Source organism: Tamandua tetradactyla, chromosome 12, assembly GCF_023851605.1.
Source record: "Tamandua tetradactyla isolate mTamTet1 chromosome 12, mTamTet1.pri, whole genome shotgun sequence".
Taxonomy (NCBI): Eukaryota; Metazoa; Chordata; class Mammalia; order Pilosa; family Myrmecophagidae; genus Tamandua; species Tamandua tetradactyla.
In genome coordinates, this window is record NC_135338.1 from 52,584,867 (window position 1) to 52,600,208 (window position 15,342).

The window sequence follows — 15,342 nt, forward strand, 5'->3', positions numbered from 1 at the left end:
AAGTTCAATTTTCTCCCTTTCTCACCATTCCCCCAAGGGGACTTTGCAAATACTTTTTTGTTCACTGTTTAAATCACTCTGGGATTTATGAGGGCATCACTTTGGACAAACCTGCAAAATCTCATGCCCTACTCAAGGTTCCAAGTATTACAGTGTTCAATTAAGTTGTCCACATAAGTTATATTAGGAAATGCACTAGTCAAAATATAAATTTTGTACCAAATAAAGATTTTTTGCTTTAGTCTCACACATAAGTTAAAGTTTTAAAATATTAATTACAATCTCTACTTTCAACACCCTGCATTATTGACATTCCTTTGTTCTCCCTCATGCAAAACATTTTTAAATTTGTACATTAATCACTATCATTACACACTCTAGGCATTCCTAGATTATACTATCTTGGTCTTTATCGTATATCATTCCTTTTAATTTCATTTGTGCCCCCAGGCCTCCTCCCTCTATCATTCTCACATTCAGCTTCATTCAGTCCAACAACTTACTTTCAAGATGTGGAAAAACTAGTTAGCAAATTCATCTGGAGGGAAAAAGTTCCTAAATAGCTAAAAGCATCCTAAAAAAGAAGACCGAAGTGGGAGGATTAACAGTCCGTGATTTTAAAACTAATTTTAAAGCCACAGTGGTAAAAACAGCATGATAGTGGTACAAAGATAGAAGTATTGACCAATGGAGTCGAATTGAGAGCACAGAAATAGACCACCAAATCTATTGTAAACTGATCTTTGACAAGGCCCCCAAATCCACTGAACTGGGACAAAATAATCTTTTCAATAAATGGGCATAGGAGAACTGGATATCAATAGCCCGAAGAATGAAAGAGGACCCTTACCTTACACCCCATACAAAATTTAACTCAAATTAGGTCAAACACCTAAATATAAAATCCAGAACCCATGAAGCTCCTAGAAGGAAATGTAGGGAAACATCTTCAAGACCTAGTAATAGGAGGTAGCTTCCTAAACTTTACACCCAAAGCACAAGCAACAAAAGAAAAAAATAGATAAATGGGAACGCCTCAAAATCAAATGCTTTTGTGCCTCAAATTTGTCACACTGATTAACACTACAAATATAGATAAGTTCTTGCATGAACTACTGAAAAGGTACGAATCTTGTACAAAGAGTATAATTTCAGGGTATGGGGGAAATTGCTATTGCATGCTATGGGCTATGCTTAACAGGAAAACATCAACAATACTGCAGCAATACCAGGGGTACATAATGGTGAGGAGGGACAAGAGTTAGGGGGAGGTTTGGATTTTCTATTTGTGAGGATGTGTTTATTCACTATCTTTCTCTTGGGAACCAAGAAATTACCTAAAAGTGAGAATGCTGATGGACTGTTGACTTTGGATGTTTTACATGAGACCCAGAAGATGGAGGTGGCTGCAAGATGCACTGACTCAGAAGTAGAGTGGCAAACAATGGTGTATATGTATGATCATATAATAGAACATTGTGCTGCTACAAAAAGGAACAGTTATGAGGCCTGCAACAATGTGAATGAACCTGTGGGACATTTCGTGAGGCAAAATAAGCCAAAAATAAAAGAACAAATATTATATGACCTCATTTAGGAAATACTTACAAGAAAACTGAGGCCTAGATTGTAAACTCTTATAGCAGTCACACTTAGTGTGGAGTGGTAATTGTTATTTCTGGACTTTGAGAAGCTTTTATATATATGTATAACCTGGTATTTAGAGATAAGAATGAAGCTGACCAGGTCAGGATTGAGGTAATTCAGAATACAGGGCTAAGGAAGACATTGTCTGTATTTTAGAACTTCACCTCTCTTTGAGACAAACCGAAGAAAGGTTTATTTTGTCCAGAACCTAATTTTTCTATAGCACATAATCTAACTCAATTTGTCTGGTTAGAAAATTTAAATAATTTAAACACAAGGATCCCAGAATAAGAATGAGAGCCTTTAATCCTGTATAATTTAACATAATGCCTGAATACATCCCAGAGTATATTAAACAGATACTCAAAAAGTATTGGCAAAGACCTGCGAGGGGTGGGAGAAAAATATGGAACTATTAAACTTTACCACCAGGAAAACCCTGGATATAGTGTCAAATATTAGGGAAACCCAAACCAATAAGCCAAGCCATTGATCTTGAGGCTTGCTCTTGTGAAGTTTACATATGTAATGGAGAAGCTTAGCCTACCTATAGATATGCCCAAGAGTCACCTCTGGAGGACTGCTTTTGTTTCTCAGATGTGACCTCACTCCCTCTAAGCCCAACGCTATAAGCGAAACCATTGCCCTCCCTACCATGTGGGGCATGATGTCCAAGGATGAAAGTCTCCTTGGTGGTTTGGGAGATGATTCCCAGGGGTGAGCCTGGCCCTGGCACCAAGAGATCAACAATGCTACCCTGACTAAAAGAGGGAAAAGAAATGTAACACATAAAGTATCAGTGGCTGAGAGAGTTCAAATTGAGTTGAAGAGGCTACTCTGGAGGTTACTCTTAACACAAGCTTCAGTTAGACACAAACCCCAATCAAAACTATTCTTGCCAATCCTAAAGAATATTGGGGGCACTATATAAGATTCTAAAGGTTCCATGTACCAGGATAACGTTCCAGAAATCTACAATCTCCAGATGGGTCCCTGGACTAGATAATTCCTGAAATGCAAATGGGCCAGCCTTTCCAGACAGAATATCAACTAGTTCCATCCCCCATCCCATATTATCAACAGCCTCTTTCAACATGAAAAAGCTAGAATGGACATAGCCCAAACACCTGAAAGAATGGGAAAAAGATCAAAGGTGATGGTGGTGTTACACAGAGAAATGAGTATGATAAGTGAGTACAAGTGCTGAATCATTATATTGATATTTCTTTTAGCCTTCAGTACATTAGAGCAGCTAGAAGCAAAAGCCTAAAATTGTGGAATTGTAACACATACCAAACTCTGAAAACTCTTCTACAACTTAATTGTTGTGACATATTTTGAAATTTATTGTTTTTTTGTATATATGTTATTTTTCACAAAATAGAAAAAAAAAAAGAGAAGGAGAAGTATAACAGAGAAGATAGGATTTAAGAAATAAATATGACTGCTGAATGTCATTCATATCATATGAATGACATATCAATATGTCATTATATTGATATTTCTTTTGGTCTCCAATGTCTTGGAGCAGCTAAAAGAAAAAACAAAAAATCATAAAACTATAAATCGTACCAAACTTTAAAAACCTGTTCTATAACATGTTAAAATGCACTTGGAAATTTATTGCGTTTTTGTATGTATGTTATATTTCACAATTTAAAAAACGTAAAAAAAAAGAAAAGAAAAAGAAAGTCATTTAAGAAAATCCAGAAAGCATTCATCTTTAAGTGACAGGATTATAGTCAGAGTTAAGATTTCTTTCTTTTTAGACTTTCTATGAAGCATATTTTCATAAAGTGAGATCTTTAATATATACACACAGACTGTATATATATGTAATTACTGCTTTTTTCACTTATTAAGAGTATTTCCCATGTTCTTAAAAACTTCCTAAATGTTATTTTTCATAACTACCAAATATTCTATCACATGAGTGTATATAATTGTTCTCAACCATTCCCCTATATGAGACATTTAGATTGTTTCTAACTTTTCAATTATGAACAACACTGAAAAGAATTTGGTCATATATTGTTTACATTTTTTCATATTATTTCTATGGGACAGATTCCAAGTGAAATTAGTATGTAAAGAAATATAAATATTTAAAATATAATTAATTTCCAGAAAGTTGTATGTTCTAGAATACCTGAAGTCCAGAAGGAAGGAAAGTAGGCAAGAAAGAAAGGGAAAAAAAGAGAGAAAGGGATAGAGAAAGAGGGAAGAACATGTAATTTAATTTGCATTTCTATGATTACTAGTGAGTAAATTTTTTTCATATTTATTAGTCATTTAAATTGCCTTATTTTTAAACAATGTGTTCATGTAGAGGATACATTTTATTTGCATGGGAAAACACTAACCTTTCAAACCCATATCAGAAGAAAAACATGAACACATATTTAAATTAATATGAAAGCCAGAATTTACAAAACCAAACTCAGAATCATAAATCTTTCAGTTATAACAAGTGGAAATACTTTAAAGAAATTAACTGCAATCATGTTGTCATTACAGAAAGTCAAAGTGGGATGGGGCTCAAGGATGATTGAAAATACAGACAGTTATTTTCAAATAAAAAGTAAACAGTTTTCTTAGACATTGTTTATCTTCTATATATTTCAATGATTTAGATTTTCTTTTTTAAATGTATCTTAAACTGGACAATGAAACATCAAATACTCCTGAAATTCAAAATCATTTTTAAAAAGCATAGGTGCATAATTTTTAGTTTCCCCAAAATAAAATACTTTCTTATTCCAATTATTTACATATATAAAAATAACAAATATGAGAGAAACAGAAAAAGAAATTCAAACAACTATCAGTCACTTACATTGGAGATTTCTTTGGCTGAAGACTTGAAATGCACCGGTTTTGGCAAAGTTAATATTCCTTTTATAGAAATAGTAGGAGTATCTCCATTACTAGAGGGCCAATTTAAATCTCTGCACTAAAAAAATTTTTAAAAGTTTAAATATTAGAAAGAACTCTGACAATACAAATCTTTCATATCTTTCTTAAGTTAATAAAATTAGATAAAAATGATAAATTTTAGTCTACTAAGACCTCATTTTATCCACATTAATTTAACATGCATTTCCTGGTGCCTGCCCATGCAAACAACAAAAAAAAATTTAACATGTAATATTCTAAACTATCAATTTCTTTTTTCAGGTAAAAACACATTTCTATCATAATTATAGACTTATTTTCTTCAGATGCTTTATTAAATACTATTTTCTGCAAAATACTATAGAACTCTAAATTCCAAAGAAATGATTAGTCCATTCCCCAGAAAAGAAGGAGCAATAGATACTTGTAATGTCTAAATATTCAAATTTGTCAAAAAAAAAAGTTGGTATTAACTATGTTGATTTACCTGTAAAATTGTGATCCAGATTTGTTCTACTGAAGAATTATAAAATAACTTCACATTCAATCTCCCCAAATCTCTTTCATCTCCTGATAGAGTAATTGTATCTGAATCATAAAAGGACAAAGATGTCTGAAATGCCATGCAATTCTTCTAAGCCAATTAAGTTTTGATACAATTCAATTTTAAGAGCACAACTGAAAAAATGTGATGTTTTTTAAGTTACCATTTAATAAGACAGAATTATACTTCAATGTTTTTACTGAAGCACTGGGAGAAGAAATACTGTAAAAAGCACAGAGTTTAAAAAACAATTCTATTGGCTTAAATGACAGTATGAGGGATTTAAGTTAAAACAAAAAAAGCCTTCCTAAATAACATTTATTAGAAAACATTTATAAAGTTTATATAAGTGTTTTATATAAATTTCCTTCACTAATATACCTTAAACAAAGAAAGATGTTTAACTACTTGACTTTTTTTAAGATACATTCATGCCTGAACACTGAAAAATGGATGCCTGAACATTGAAAAATGAACATCATATGATGTGAGTATTCATATATGGATAACACTGCCAACATACACACAACCATCTAGAGATTTTTTTCACCTTATCTTATATTCTTTCAAATTACTAGTGGATAATTTCCAGAAGAGTAAATAAATAAAATACTTTATTTCTTACCCAGACTTCTGTTACTTCCCTGAGAATTCTTTCTTGAAGAACAGCTACTAGGTACACTGGACAAGGAATCATGTCTCTACAAATGAAAACCTTCTTTAGTCAGAGATAGCCTAACAAACTTTAAAGATTCTTATGCCCCATTACCCACCCTAAAATAAAACTGCATGCTAACCACTTTGACAGTGTTGCCAATCAGAATTTCCCATTTTTAGATAGTAAAGGGGTAAAAAAGTTCTGTTTGTGCATATCAGGTAAGCCTTAAATATCTTACTAGATAATATATGGGAAAACTTTTGCTAAGTTTGGTTTGGTTTTGTAGTAAGGAGAGAGAGTACTGCTTAATTTCATACTTGAAAGTACTAGTGAAAATTGGAATATATTTGGAAGTGTCCCATAACCTAAAAACCTGAAAAACAGAGGTTCTCAAAGTATATTTCCTCTGGATCAGCACCATCAACATCACCTGAAAACTTGTTATGAATACAAACTCTCAGGGCCCACCATTCTTAGGGCAAAGCCTGGCAATCTGTATTTTAACAAGCTTTATAAATATTAATGCATGTTAAAGAAATGGTACTATAAAGAATTAAGTTTTGTAAGAAATCAACTCAACTAAGAGTGATTTCCTTATTTTAAAACACTTCCATTTTTATAAAATATATGTATGTGTACTCACATTGAAAAATATCCACAAGTATATGTAACTATTTTAACAACGTTCTCTGTCTTCATTATAGGAATATGGGCAATTTCTTTTTTTTTTCCTTTAGTTATCTCTACTTTCTAATTTTTCAATAATTATCAGATTACTTGCAAAAAAATTTTTTTAACTAACACAAAATTCTTAATTATATTTCAAAAATAGAGGGATACTGTGTTAATACTAATGAATAATTACAGTCCTTATATCTTAATGGAAATACTAATTTTTAATAACTAGATAGTTACGTTTAATAAGGAAACTTATTACCATAAGCACCTTTACCTATACCATTTTTAATTACAACTGTCTCAAGCTTCCTTGAGTGCACACCAACTGAGAGATCTAAAATTTATTAAAAAAAAAAAAAGTACTGAGAGCTTCCTAAATAATGTACAAGGAAATTGCCAAATGTTAATATCTTCAGATATTAGAATACATATATATACAAAAGATATTCAACAAGTTATTTCTAATGTAATTCACACATTTGTGAATTTTTAGTTTAAAAATAATTAATATAATTAAGCTCACATAAATAATTTACCTGGGTGAATCGCTGAGATGAACTAAGATCAAACATAGATTTGCTTAACCCAGGGGAACTGGGAAGCTTGTTGCTCCTTAAGTCACAAACTATAAAGGGATATGAGAAAATTATTAATTTTTATAGCAAGGAAGAAGAAACATTGAAATCCTACTAATCACTATGAACTAAATCTCTAAAGGTATACTATGTATAACTCTACTTAAAAGATAGAGCCTACTGATGAAGTTTTAAATATTTTTTCAATTATTTTACTTTTGTTTAAAACAGAAACCAATACGAATCAAACAACATATTTTCACATCTACATTAAATATCAAACAAGTAAAGTTTATGCTTTTGTGCTTTCCTTTCCCAATTCTTCATCCCAGAAGAATAATTTAAGAGCTGTAACTACTCTGTACTAAATGCAATTCAGCTACTATTTAATAAGCACTTATTGCATAAACCAATCAATACCAAAACTCATGTGCTCCTATATTACTAGTTTCCCTTCTAAACAGTAAATTTCTTGAAGAATGGGGCGCTGTATTAATAGTGCATCCTAGGGTCTGAACACAAGATAGACCCTTAAATATAAATATAGCTCACCCTGAATATGGTTGTTGAGATAACTATATATTCACAAACTTGAGAATTCTATGAATCAGATATGTACAATATAGATGACAAATGATACAGTTGCAAATATTTATAATATAGACCACAACTGATCCAGTCTCAAATATGAAGCTAAAAAAACTGAAAATTTAAAAAAATACTGTAATCATTTGGGCATTTTCCATTTTCTAAGTTTTATATTAGATATAATACCACAAAGAAATCATGATGTCTATCAGATCATTTCTGAAGGCTGCTTTTCTCTGATTTTTAAGTTGTTCCTAATAATAAGAATCATTTCTCCCAGGTTCTCTATTTTTTATTTGTATGTTTGTTAAAGAAAAACATAAAGAGGAAAAGCACACACAAAAAATGTCATACCTGATCCATATTGTCTCACTGTTTCTGAATTAGGAGGAAAACGTCGATTCAAATCAGGTGAAATGTGGTGATACATATAAAATGGGTTATATACATCATAGCTGGGCCCATGCTGGGATGAACAGGAAAGTTCTACCTTTCGATCTCCAAAAGATGCTCTAGCTGATCCTGAAAAGAAAATGTTTTCAAAGTTTTATAATATCCTTTTCTTGGAGGTATTAACCAAGCTGGTGCCTCCAAGACAAAGGGAAAACATTTTGATCTCAAGTAATACTAAATCACTTGACTCTGATATCTAAAAAATCAACACACATTTATGAGGCAAGTATCATGACAGGGATTAGCCATGTATCCTGCTTTTAAGACAGTCTGGTAAATTTTTGGAAAAGAAAAATGCTCTATATTTTGTGAAATAAGTTTCCTTTTGTTTTCCTACTTAAATACAGAACATCTTTTAAATGAAAAGATTATCTTTTCCTTGGAGATCACTCTTTTCAAAGGGACACAACATTTAAAAAACTGGCCATAGGCTGAAATACACAGAGCAAGTCACAATACACCTGAAATGACTGAAATCATACAAAGTATGTTCTCTGACCATAACACAATTAAGTTAGAAATCAAATAACAAAATGATAAATAGAAAATATTTACATGGAAATACAGAAGACCAAAAATAACAACAACAAAAAAAACATTTTTAGGAAGAACAAGATTTGCTCTACTAGGTCTTAAGACTTCTAGGATACTGGCACAATGATAGAAAAACAGACCAATGGAACACAACAGAAGATCCTGAAAGAGACTCAGACATTTAGGGACGGTTGAATTACAACAGAGTTGGTAGTGTACAGCAGCTGCACAAAGATGGTCTTTTCAATAAAAGGCCGCAGAACAATAGATAGCGATACAAAAAACAAAAACAAAAAAAGAAGCCTTCACTGTAACCTATTTACAAAATTTAATTCCAAGTGGATTGTAAATTTAAATTAAAAGATGAAGCCAAACCATAAAGCTTCTACATTTAAATTAACCTTTATAAGAAAGTTTTCATGAGCTGGGACAGGGAAATCTTAAATGGGATGGAGAAAGTACTAACTACACAAAAAATTTTAATAAACTAAACTAAAATAAAATTAAAACTCCCCATTTATCCAAAGATACTATTTAAGAGAGTAAAAAGGTAACTCACAGAGTCAGAGAAGATATTTGCAACAAATATAACTGGCAAAGGGCTCATATGCAAAATGCAGAAAGAAGTCCTACCAATCAATAAGAAAAAGATAAGTCAAAAACACCTGGGCAAAAGACTTAAAAGGCACTTTGGAAGAAACTATCCAAATACCCAATACACATGACATAGTCCTCAATTCATTAGTCATGAAGGAAATGAAAGTTAAAAATCCAATGAAATACCACTATACACTCACCAAAATGGGTAAAATTCTAAAAACTGACATTAGCAAGTGGCAGCAAGAAAGCAGAATGGGTAAAATTCTAAAGACTGACATTAGCAAGTGACAGCAAAAAAGCAGAGCAACATGAGCTATCACACTCAGCTTGCGGGAATGCAAATTGATAGCATCACTGTGCAAAACAGTTTGTCAATTTCTATTAAAGCTGAAGTTATTTTTTAAGGTAACAAGAATAGTACTAAACTGAGATAAGAACTGACACCCCAGATAGAGTTTGCAGTCTACATCCATCCAACTTAATTAGCTGGTAAAATGAATAAAAATACCTTTCTCAGAGGAATATAACAAAATCTAAAGTCTCCACAACATAACATTCACAATTTGCAGAATGCAATTCAAATTACTCCTTAAACAACAAAATGGAAAAATGTGATTAAGTCTCAAGAGAAAAGAAATCAATCACAGAAGCCAACCCTAAATAAGTTAGTTGTTGGAATTAGTAGACCAGCTGTTAAAGCATCTATTATAATTATACTCAAGGACATAAAAGAAAATATGCTCGCATTGATGAAAAAATAGGAAATTGCAGCAGGGAAAAAAGAGCCAAATGGAAATTCTAGAACTGAAAAAATGTAATGCCTCAAATAAAAAAAAAATTCACTGGATGAGCTTCCATTCAACTGAATGGAAATGAGAGAAGAGACCATGAATATAAAAATAGATTAATATTATCCAATCTGAAGAACAGAAGGGGAAAAAAGATTGAAAAAAAAAACGAACAGGGTTAGGAACCTATAGGGCAATATCAAAAGGTCCAACATATGTGTAATTGGAATTCCAGAAGGAGAAAAGAGAGAGAATGGGGCAAAAGAAATATTCTAGAGGTTGATAGGAGTTTTGGTCAAAACTCAGCAACTATACACTAAAAACGTGGTAATTATATTGTGTGCAAAGTTCATGTCAAAACAAGAAAACTGTAAACATGCTAATAAATGCAATTTTCTCTGAAATTCATTCCCCAAAAACGATAAATGATGGTAAAGGAAGAGACAGATGTATAGATATATGATAAAGCAAATATTGTAAAATGTTAATGGTAGAATCTATGTGGTAGATATACAAGTATTCACCATTAAGTTCTTTCCAATTTTCTGTACATTTAAAAGTTTTTATAAAATTTTGAGAGAAAAAAAAATTGTGACCTATATTGTTTCAATGGACTAAAACAAATTATTTTAAATTAAAAATACAAGAGTTAGATGTCTTTTGCTCTGATCTTCATTAGTCTATTGGCATCAGCCAAGATCAGCCAAAATTCAACCAATGAATCTATATAAGTCAAGTGACTGGAAATGTAGCGAAGAAAGAGGGGAAGGAAAGAAGGACTACTTCCTTATTTCTCACTGCACCAAATTTCAGAAAATAGTAGATAAGAAACTACATGTTTTCTTTGTTTATGCATGAATTACTGAATAATTCCTCTACTCTTTTTTTCCTGGATATATGAAGGATAACAGAGACTACTACAATTATATTATTCCTTAAAAAAGTAGTTAAATCTACCCATAAATGTTTTTTATTGTGATCAGATTTCATGACAGAATGTTTCAGAAATTCTGCACACTAAGTTCCTCTACAGAAGAAAACAAAATATATTAAAACGAAAAATATAAAAGTTTATATATATTTATATAAATTTAATATTAAAATACATTAAAATATATAAAAGAGCAAATTAATAGTGATAATGAATTTAAATGCTGCATGTCGATTTTAAATTCCTGCCATTTTGTTGTTTACCTTCAAGTTCTTCCAGATGTGAAGGAGTTCCTTGGGTTCTGGGCTGAATGTAAGATAACTTAAACCTGGGCACCACAAATGGTACTTCTTTGCCATCAGATGGTAATTTGGAAAGTAAATAATCCTCAGAACAGCCAACCTGAGGCTTTACAGAAACAGAAGTCAATGGAGGTGTACAGATAGTAGTATTTTGACTATTTGAAACTGTTCCTTTAAAGTCTCTTTCCATGGAAACTGCATATAAAGGAAGAAAAAAGAAAAGAAAAAAACATTCACAAATATGTAGATGGATATATATACAATCTAAAATTAACATGGTTTGATATATTTGATCATTTTAAAAGAAATTCCTAATACATAAATTATTCTTGGTTCCCATCAAGCATTTCTGGACTCTACATAAGTTCTGCCCAACCAATATCTGAGCAATTAATACGTTACTGCGAAGGTACATTAGCTTATCATAATGGTAAAAGCCGTTTTTAAAGTCTCACAGCCAGAAAAGAGTTCACGGATGGAAAATAAGTTTATTTTGTAGCTAACGCCAAAGTGTTTTCAAGTAAAATCTAGTCATTTAAAGATACTATCAATATAGTAATTCTTGATCTCAAGTCTTATCGTTTAATGTCAATCTTAAATATTTTAATAGAGCAATTCTATAAAGAAAGTAAAAGTCTCCAAGTCTACAAAAATCTTCATCAAATCATAAAATAAAATGTGCAGTGACTCTAAATAAACACCATGATAACAGTTCTTCCTGTCTAGCTGCTGTGGCATTTTACCATCTTCACATCATGTGTAATTACTGAGCTGCAGGATTTAGGATGGGACGTAAGGGACACCCAAAATTAACTTTTATACATACTTAATGTTGCTTGTAGACTAAATAAAAGTACAACTACTACTGTGTATAGTTTTAATGTAAAAAAGAAGTCTTAATACTAAAACATACTAGAAGGCACTGCTCTAGACTAGGAAATAAAAGAACCGTATAGTTTTAATGTAAAAAAGAAGTCTTAATACTAAAACATACTAGAAGGCACTGCTCTAGACTAGGAAATAAAAGAACCAATCAAAGAAAAATAGTCCCAGTCTTCATAAGCCTAAAGAGATGAGGAAACCATTCAGTAGAAAGGATAATCTCCAACTGAGGGGTCTTGATTAAACCTGCAGGGTCTCTTCTCTAGTAGTCACTCACTCATTCATGAAGGGCATTTTTAAATGTACTATTTGTAAACTGGAAAACGTACATATTTAAATACTAATATTTGCCAGAGCATGTTGTCCTCCAAATACACCCAACACTTCACTTCTCTTTGCTTAAACTGTTTGTACTCTGCCTATTCTATTTCCTTCATCTGGCATACCTATGTCCAGCTGTCACTCTCTCCTACTTCTTTCTTCCTAGACAGCCTGCAAAAACCCTATTCAGACTTCCATGCCAAATGCCATCTTCTTTTTGGCAATGTCCCAGGTGTCTCCTGGGCTGAATTTCTCTGTCTCTTCCCTATGCTCCAGGGTACTTAGAGCTACTAGGATAGTTATTAGTGGGCTGTATATTTACATGTCTACCCTTCCCATAATTTTTTTTATTTCATGAGCAGGCACCAGGAATCAAACCCAGGCCTCCAGCATGGCAGGCGAGAATTCTGCCACTGAGCCACTGTCGCAACACCCCTTCCCCAGGAATTTATAAACCTCTTAAAGTTAGAAAATATGCTTAATTTATCTTTTTTTCCTGTTTCCTAATTTATCTTTATATGACAAATGTCGCAAATAAGGCCCTAAATAAATGTTTACTGAAGTAAAAACGAACAGAAACAAAACTCACAATCGTGCTTTTCTGTTTCGCCATAGAAACATCCTCTACAGCAACTCTTTATAAATTCTGTTGCCATTACATTCAATTTCCAAAATCCAGCAAAAGATATAAACTTCCAATTTTAATATTAATCTGTTGGTAGAATAGAAAACAAGTTAAAATGATCATGCTATGTCATTAAATATGACTAAATAAACTTTATCTCTCTAAGACATAACGAGGCCTCAGAAGCAAAAATGTTCACAGGCAAGGTAAGACTAACAATCATTCCATTTTTTATCACATGTAATTTTATATAACCTAGGCTCCTTAAAAGTTATTAAAATGACAGGTAAAAATGACTAATGAACAATCTCCATGTTAAGTCTGAAAAAAAGAAAAATCTCACTTTCAATTATCTTTTTAGCCTCATGTACCCAAACTTATGTTCAAATAGATGCAAAAGCATATACATTATACATATGTGAGAGAAATATATGGTCCTAATAAAAAGTGTGATATAACTTTCAGTTCACCATATCATTTCTTTTAATGGGGGCCATTAAACAGAGTTAATTTAATGCTTAAAATTAGGTAACAGAAAAGTATATCCTAAACACTGTATCACAAACAAACAAAAAAGACACCAACTAACTAAACCAAAATAAAACATAATGCAAAAAAGAACCTGTTTTAAATTTACCGGGATCATAAAACTGTATAAGGTGCAATTAACATATAATGCAATTTTCCACCTTGGTCTCATTTGACTTTGCTCCAAATTCATCCCCTTCACTTTCTCCTACTTAAATCCTATACATTTTTTATGGAAAATTTCAAGTATATACAAAAGAAGACATAATAATAAATGAAATCCCTATCACAAAGATTAAAAATTATCAATTCATAGCAAATCTTATTTCATCTCTACCTCCTCACTTTCCCTGCTCTTTGGATTATTTTGAAGCAAATTCCAATCAGATAATTTTATATATAAATACTTGAGTAATTATCTTTAAAGGGTGTGCAAAAGGACCAGGAGTTAATACCAATAGGCTCCTACTGGCTAAAGATGGATTCATTTGAGCAGCAAAATAAACAGGACCTGTAATGGATTGAAACACAGCAAATACCTCTAAAAGTTAATGACTTTTTTTATTAGCATAACCACAATAGCATCATCACATCTAAAAATTTAATATGGACACCTAGTCAGTGTTCAAATTTCAACTATGGCCTCAAAATTTTTTTACAGTTGGTCTGTTCAAATCAGGGCAAAAATCTGGATCGTTTCCAGTCCTGTGCTATTATAAATAGTGCTGCAAGAGTTTCTGTACACATATGTCCACACCCCTTTTCAACATGAAGAAGTCAGAATGATCATTGTCCAACTATCCCTAAAGATTTGGATATTGGATCGTTGGGAGAAGGATCAAAGGAGAAGGAGCAGTTATAACAGAAAGACAGGATTTAACAAATGAGCATAACTACCGTATCATTATTTTGATATTTCTTCTTAATTTCCAGTGTCTTAGAGCAGCTAGAAGGAAATACCTGAAATTGTGAAACTGTAACCCATAACCATACTTTGAAATTTGTTCTATAACTACTCGTTAAAATGTATTATGAAATTTATCACTTTTTTGTGTATGTTTCATTTCACAACAAAAATGTTTTAAAAAGTATATACATATACATATGTACCTATATATTACATACATACATAAATAATAATCTTTCTGTATGTTTTCACTTTTGCTTCTGGATTCTGAGTTATAATAATGTTATCTCCACCACAGGTCATAAAGGATCACTCATGCTTTCTTGTAGTACTTAGACTGATTTTACATTCTATTCTGATGGTATCAGAAATTAAGCTAATTCTATCTCTTTTCAGTAAATTATCCAGATATTGCAAACTCCTCATTAAAAATTCCTTATTTCCTCTGCTGATTTTAAGATGCTGTCTTTACTACTACAAACTAAATTTCCATATGCAATTGAGTTTATTTCTGCATTTTCTATTCTCTTCACTTGGTCTGTCTATTCCTTTACCAATATCACGCTATTTACATTACGAATGCTTATGATATGTTTTAATAACTAGCTGAAATAGCCTTTTACCCTTATTGCTCTTTACTTTCAGGATTTTCCTAGCTATTCTTGCTTATCTATTCCTGCAAATAAACCTTATAATCTGTCTAGCTTTGGGTGTGTGGGGGGGGGGGAGTGGAATCTGATGGTGCTTTCATTAGGACCATGTTAAATTTATACAGTTTTTTTAAAAGAAAACTGGTATCTTTATTAGATTGAGTCTTCCTACCCAAGAACATGATATGTCTTTGCATTTGTTCAAACCAATATTTATATTTTTGGGAGTTTTTAAA

General features: G+C 31.9%; 1 protein-coding gene across 6 annotated transcripts in view; it reads right to left on the reverse strand.

Annotated features, from left to right (window-relative positions):
- TC2N (tandem C2 domains, nuclear) overlaps window positions 1-15,342 on the reverse strand; it is a 60,029-nt gene that overhangs the window by 29,244 nt on the left and 15,443 nt on the right. For 4 of the 6 annotated variants that reach the window (XM_077123367.1, XM_077123371.1, XM_077123370.1 and 1 more), the window contains 7 exons: window positions 12,986-13,108; window positions 11,155-11,388; window positions 7,940-8,107; window positions 6,959-7,047; window positions 5,712-5,787; window positions 5,030-5,130; window positions 4,484-4,600 (listed from right to left, as the gene is read on the reverse strand). In XM_077123367.1, the coding sequence (XP_076979482.1) occupies window positions 4,484-4,600; window positions 5,030-5,130; window positions 5,712-5,787; window positions 6,959-7,047; window positions 7,940-8,107; window positions 11,155-11,388; window positions 12,986-13,052 (852 nt within the window). In that variant the 5' untranslated portion in view covers window positions 13,053-13,108. The remainder of the gene's footprint in view (window positions 1-4,483; window positions 4,601-5,029; window positions 5,131-5,711; window positions 5,788-6,958; window positions 7,048-7,939; window positions 8,108-11,154; window positions 11,389-12,985; window positions 13,109-15,342) is intronic. The other 2 variants (XM_077123372.1, XM_077123373.1) reach the window with 1 other exon arrangement.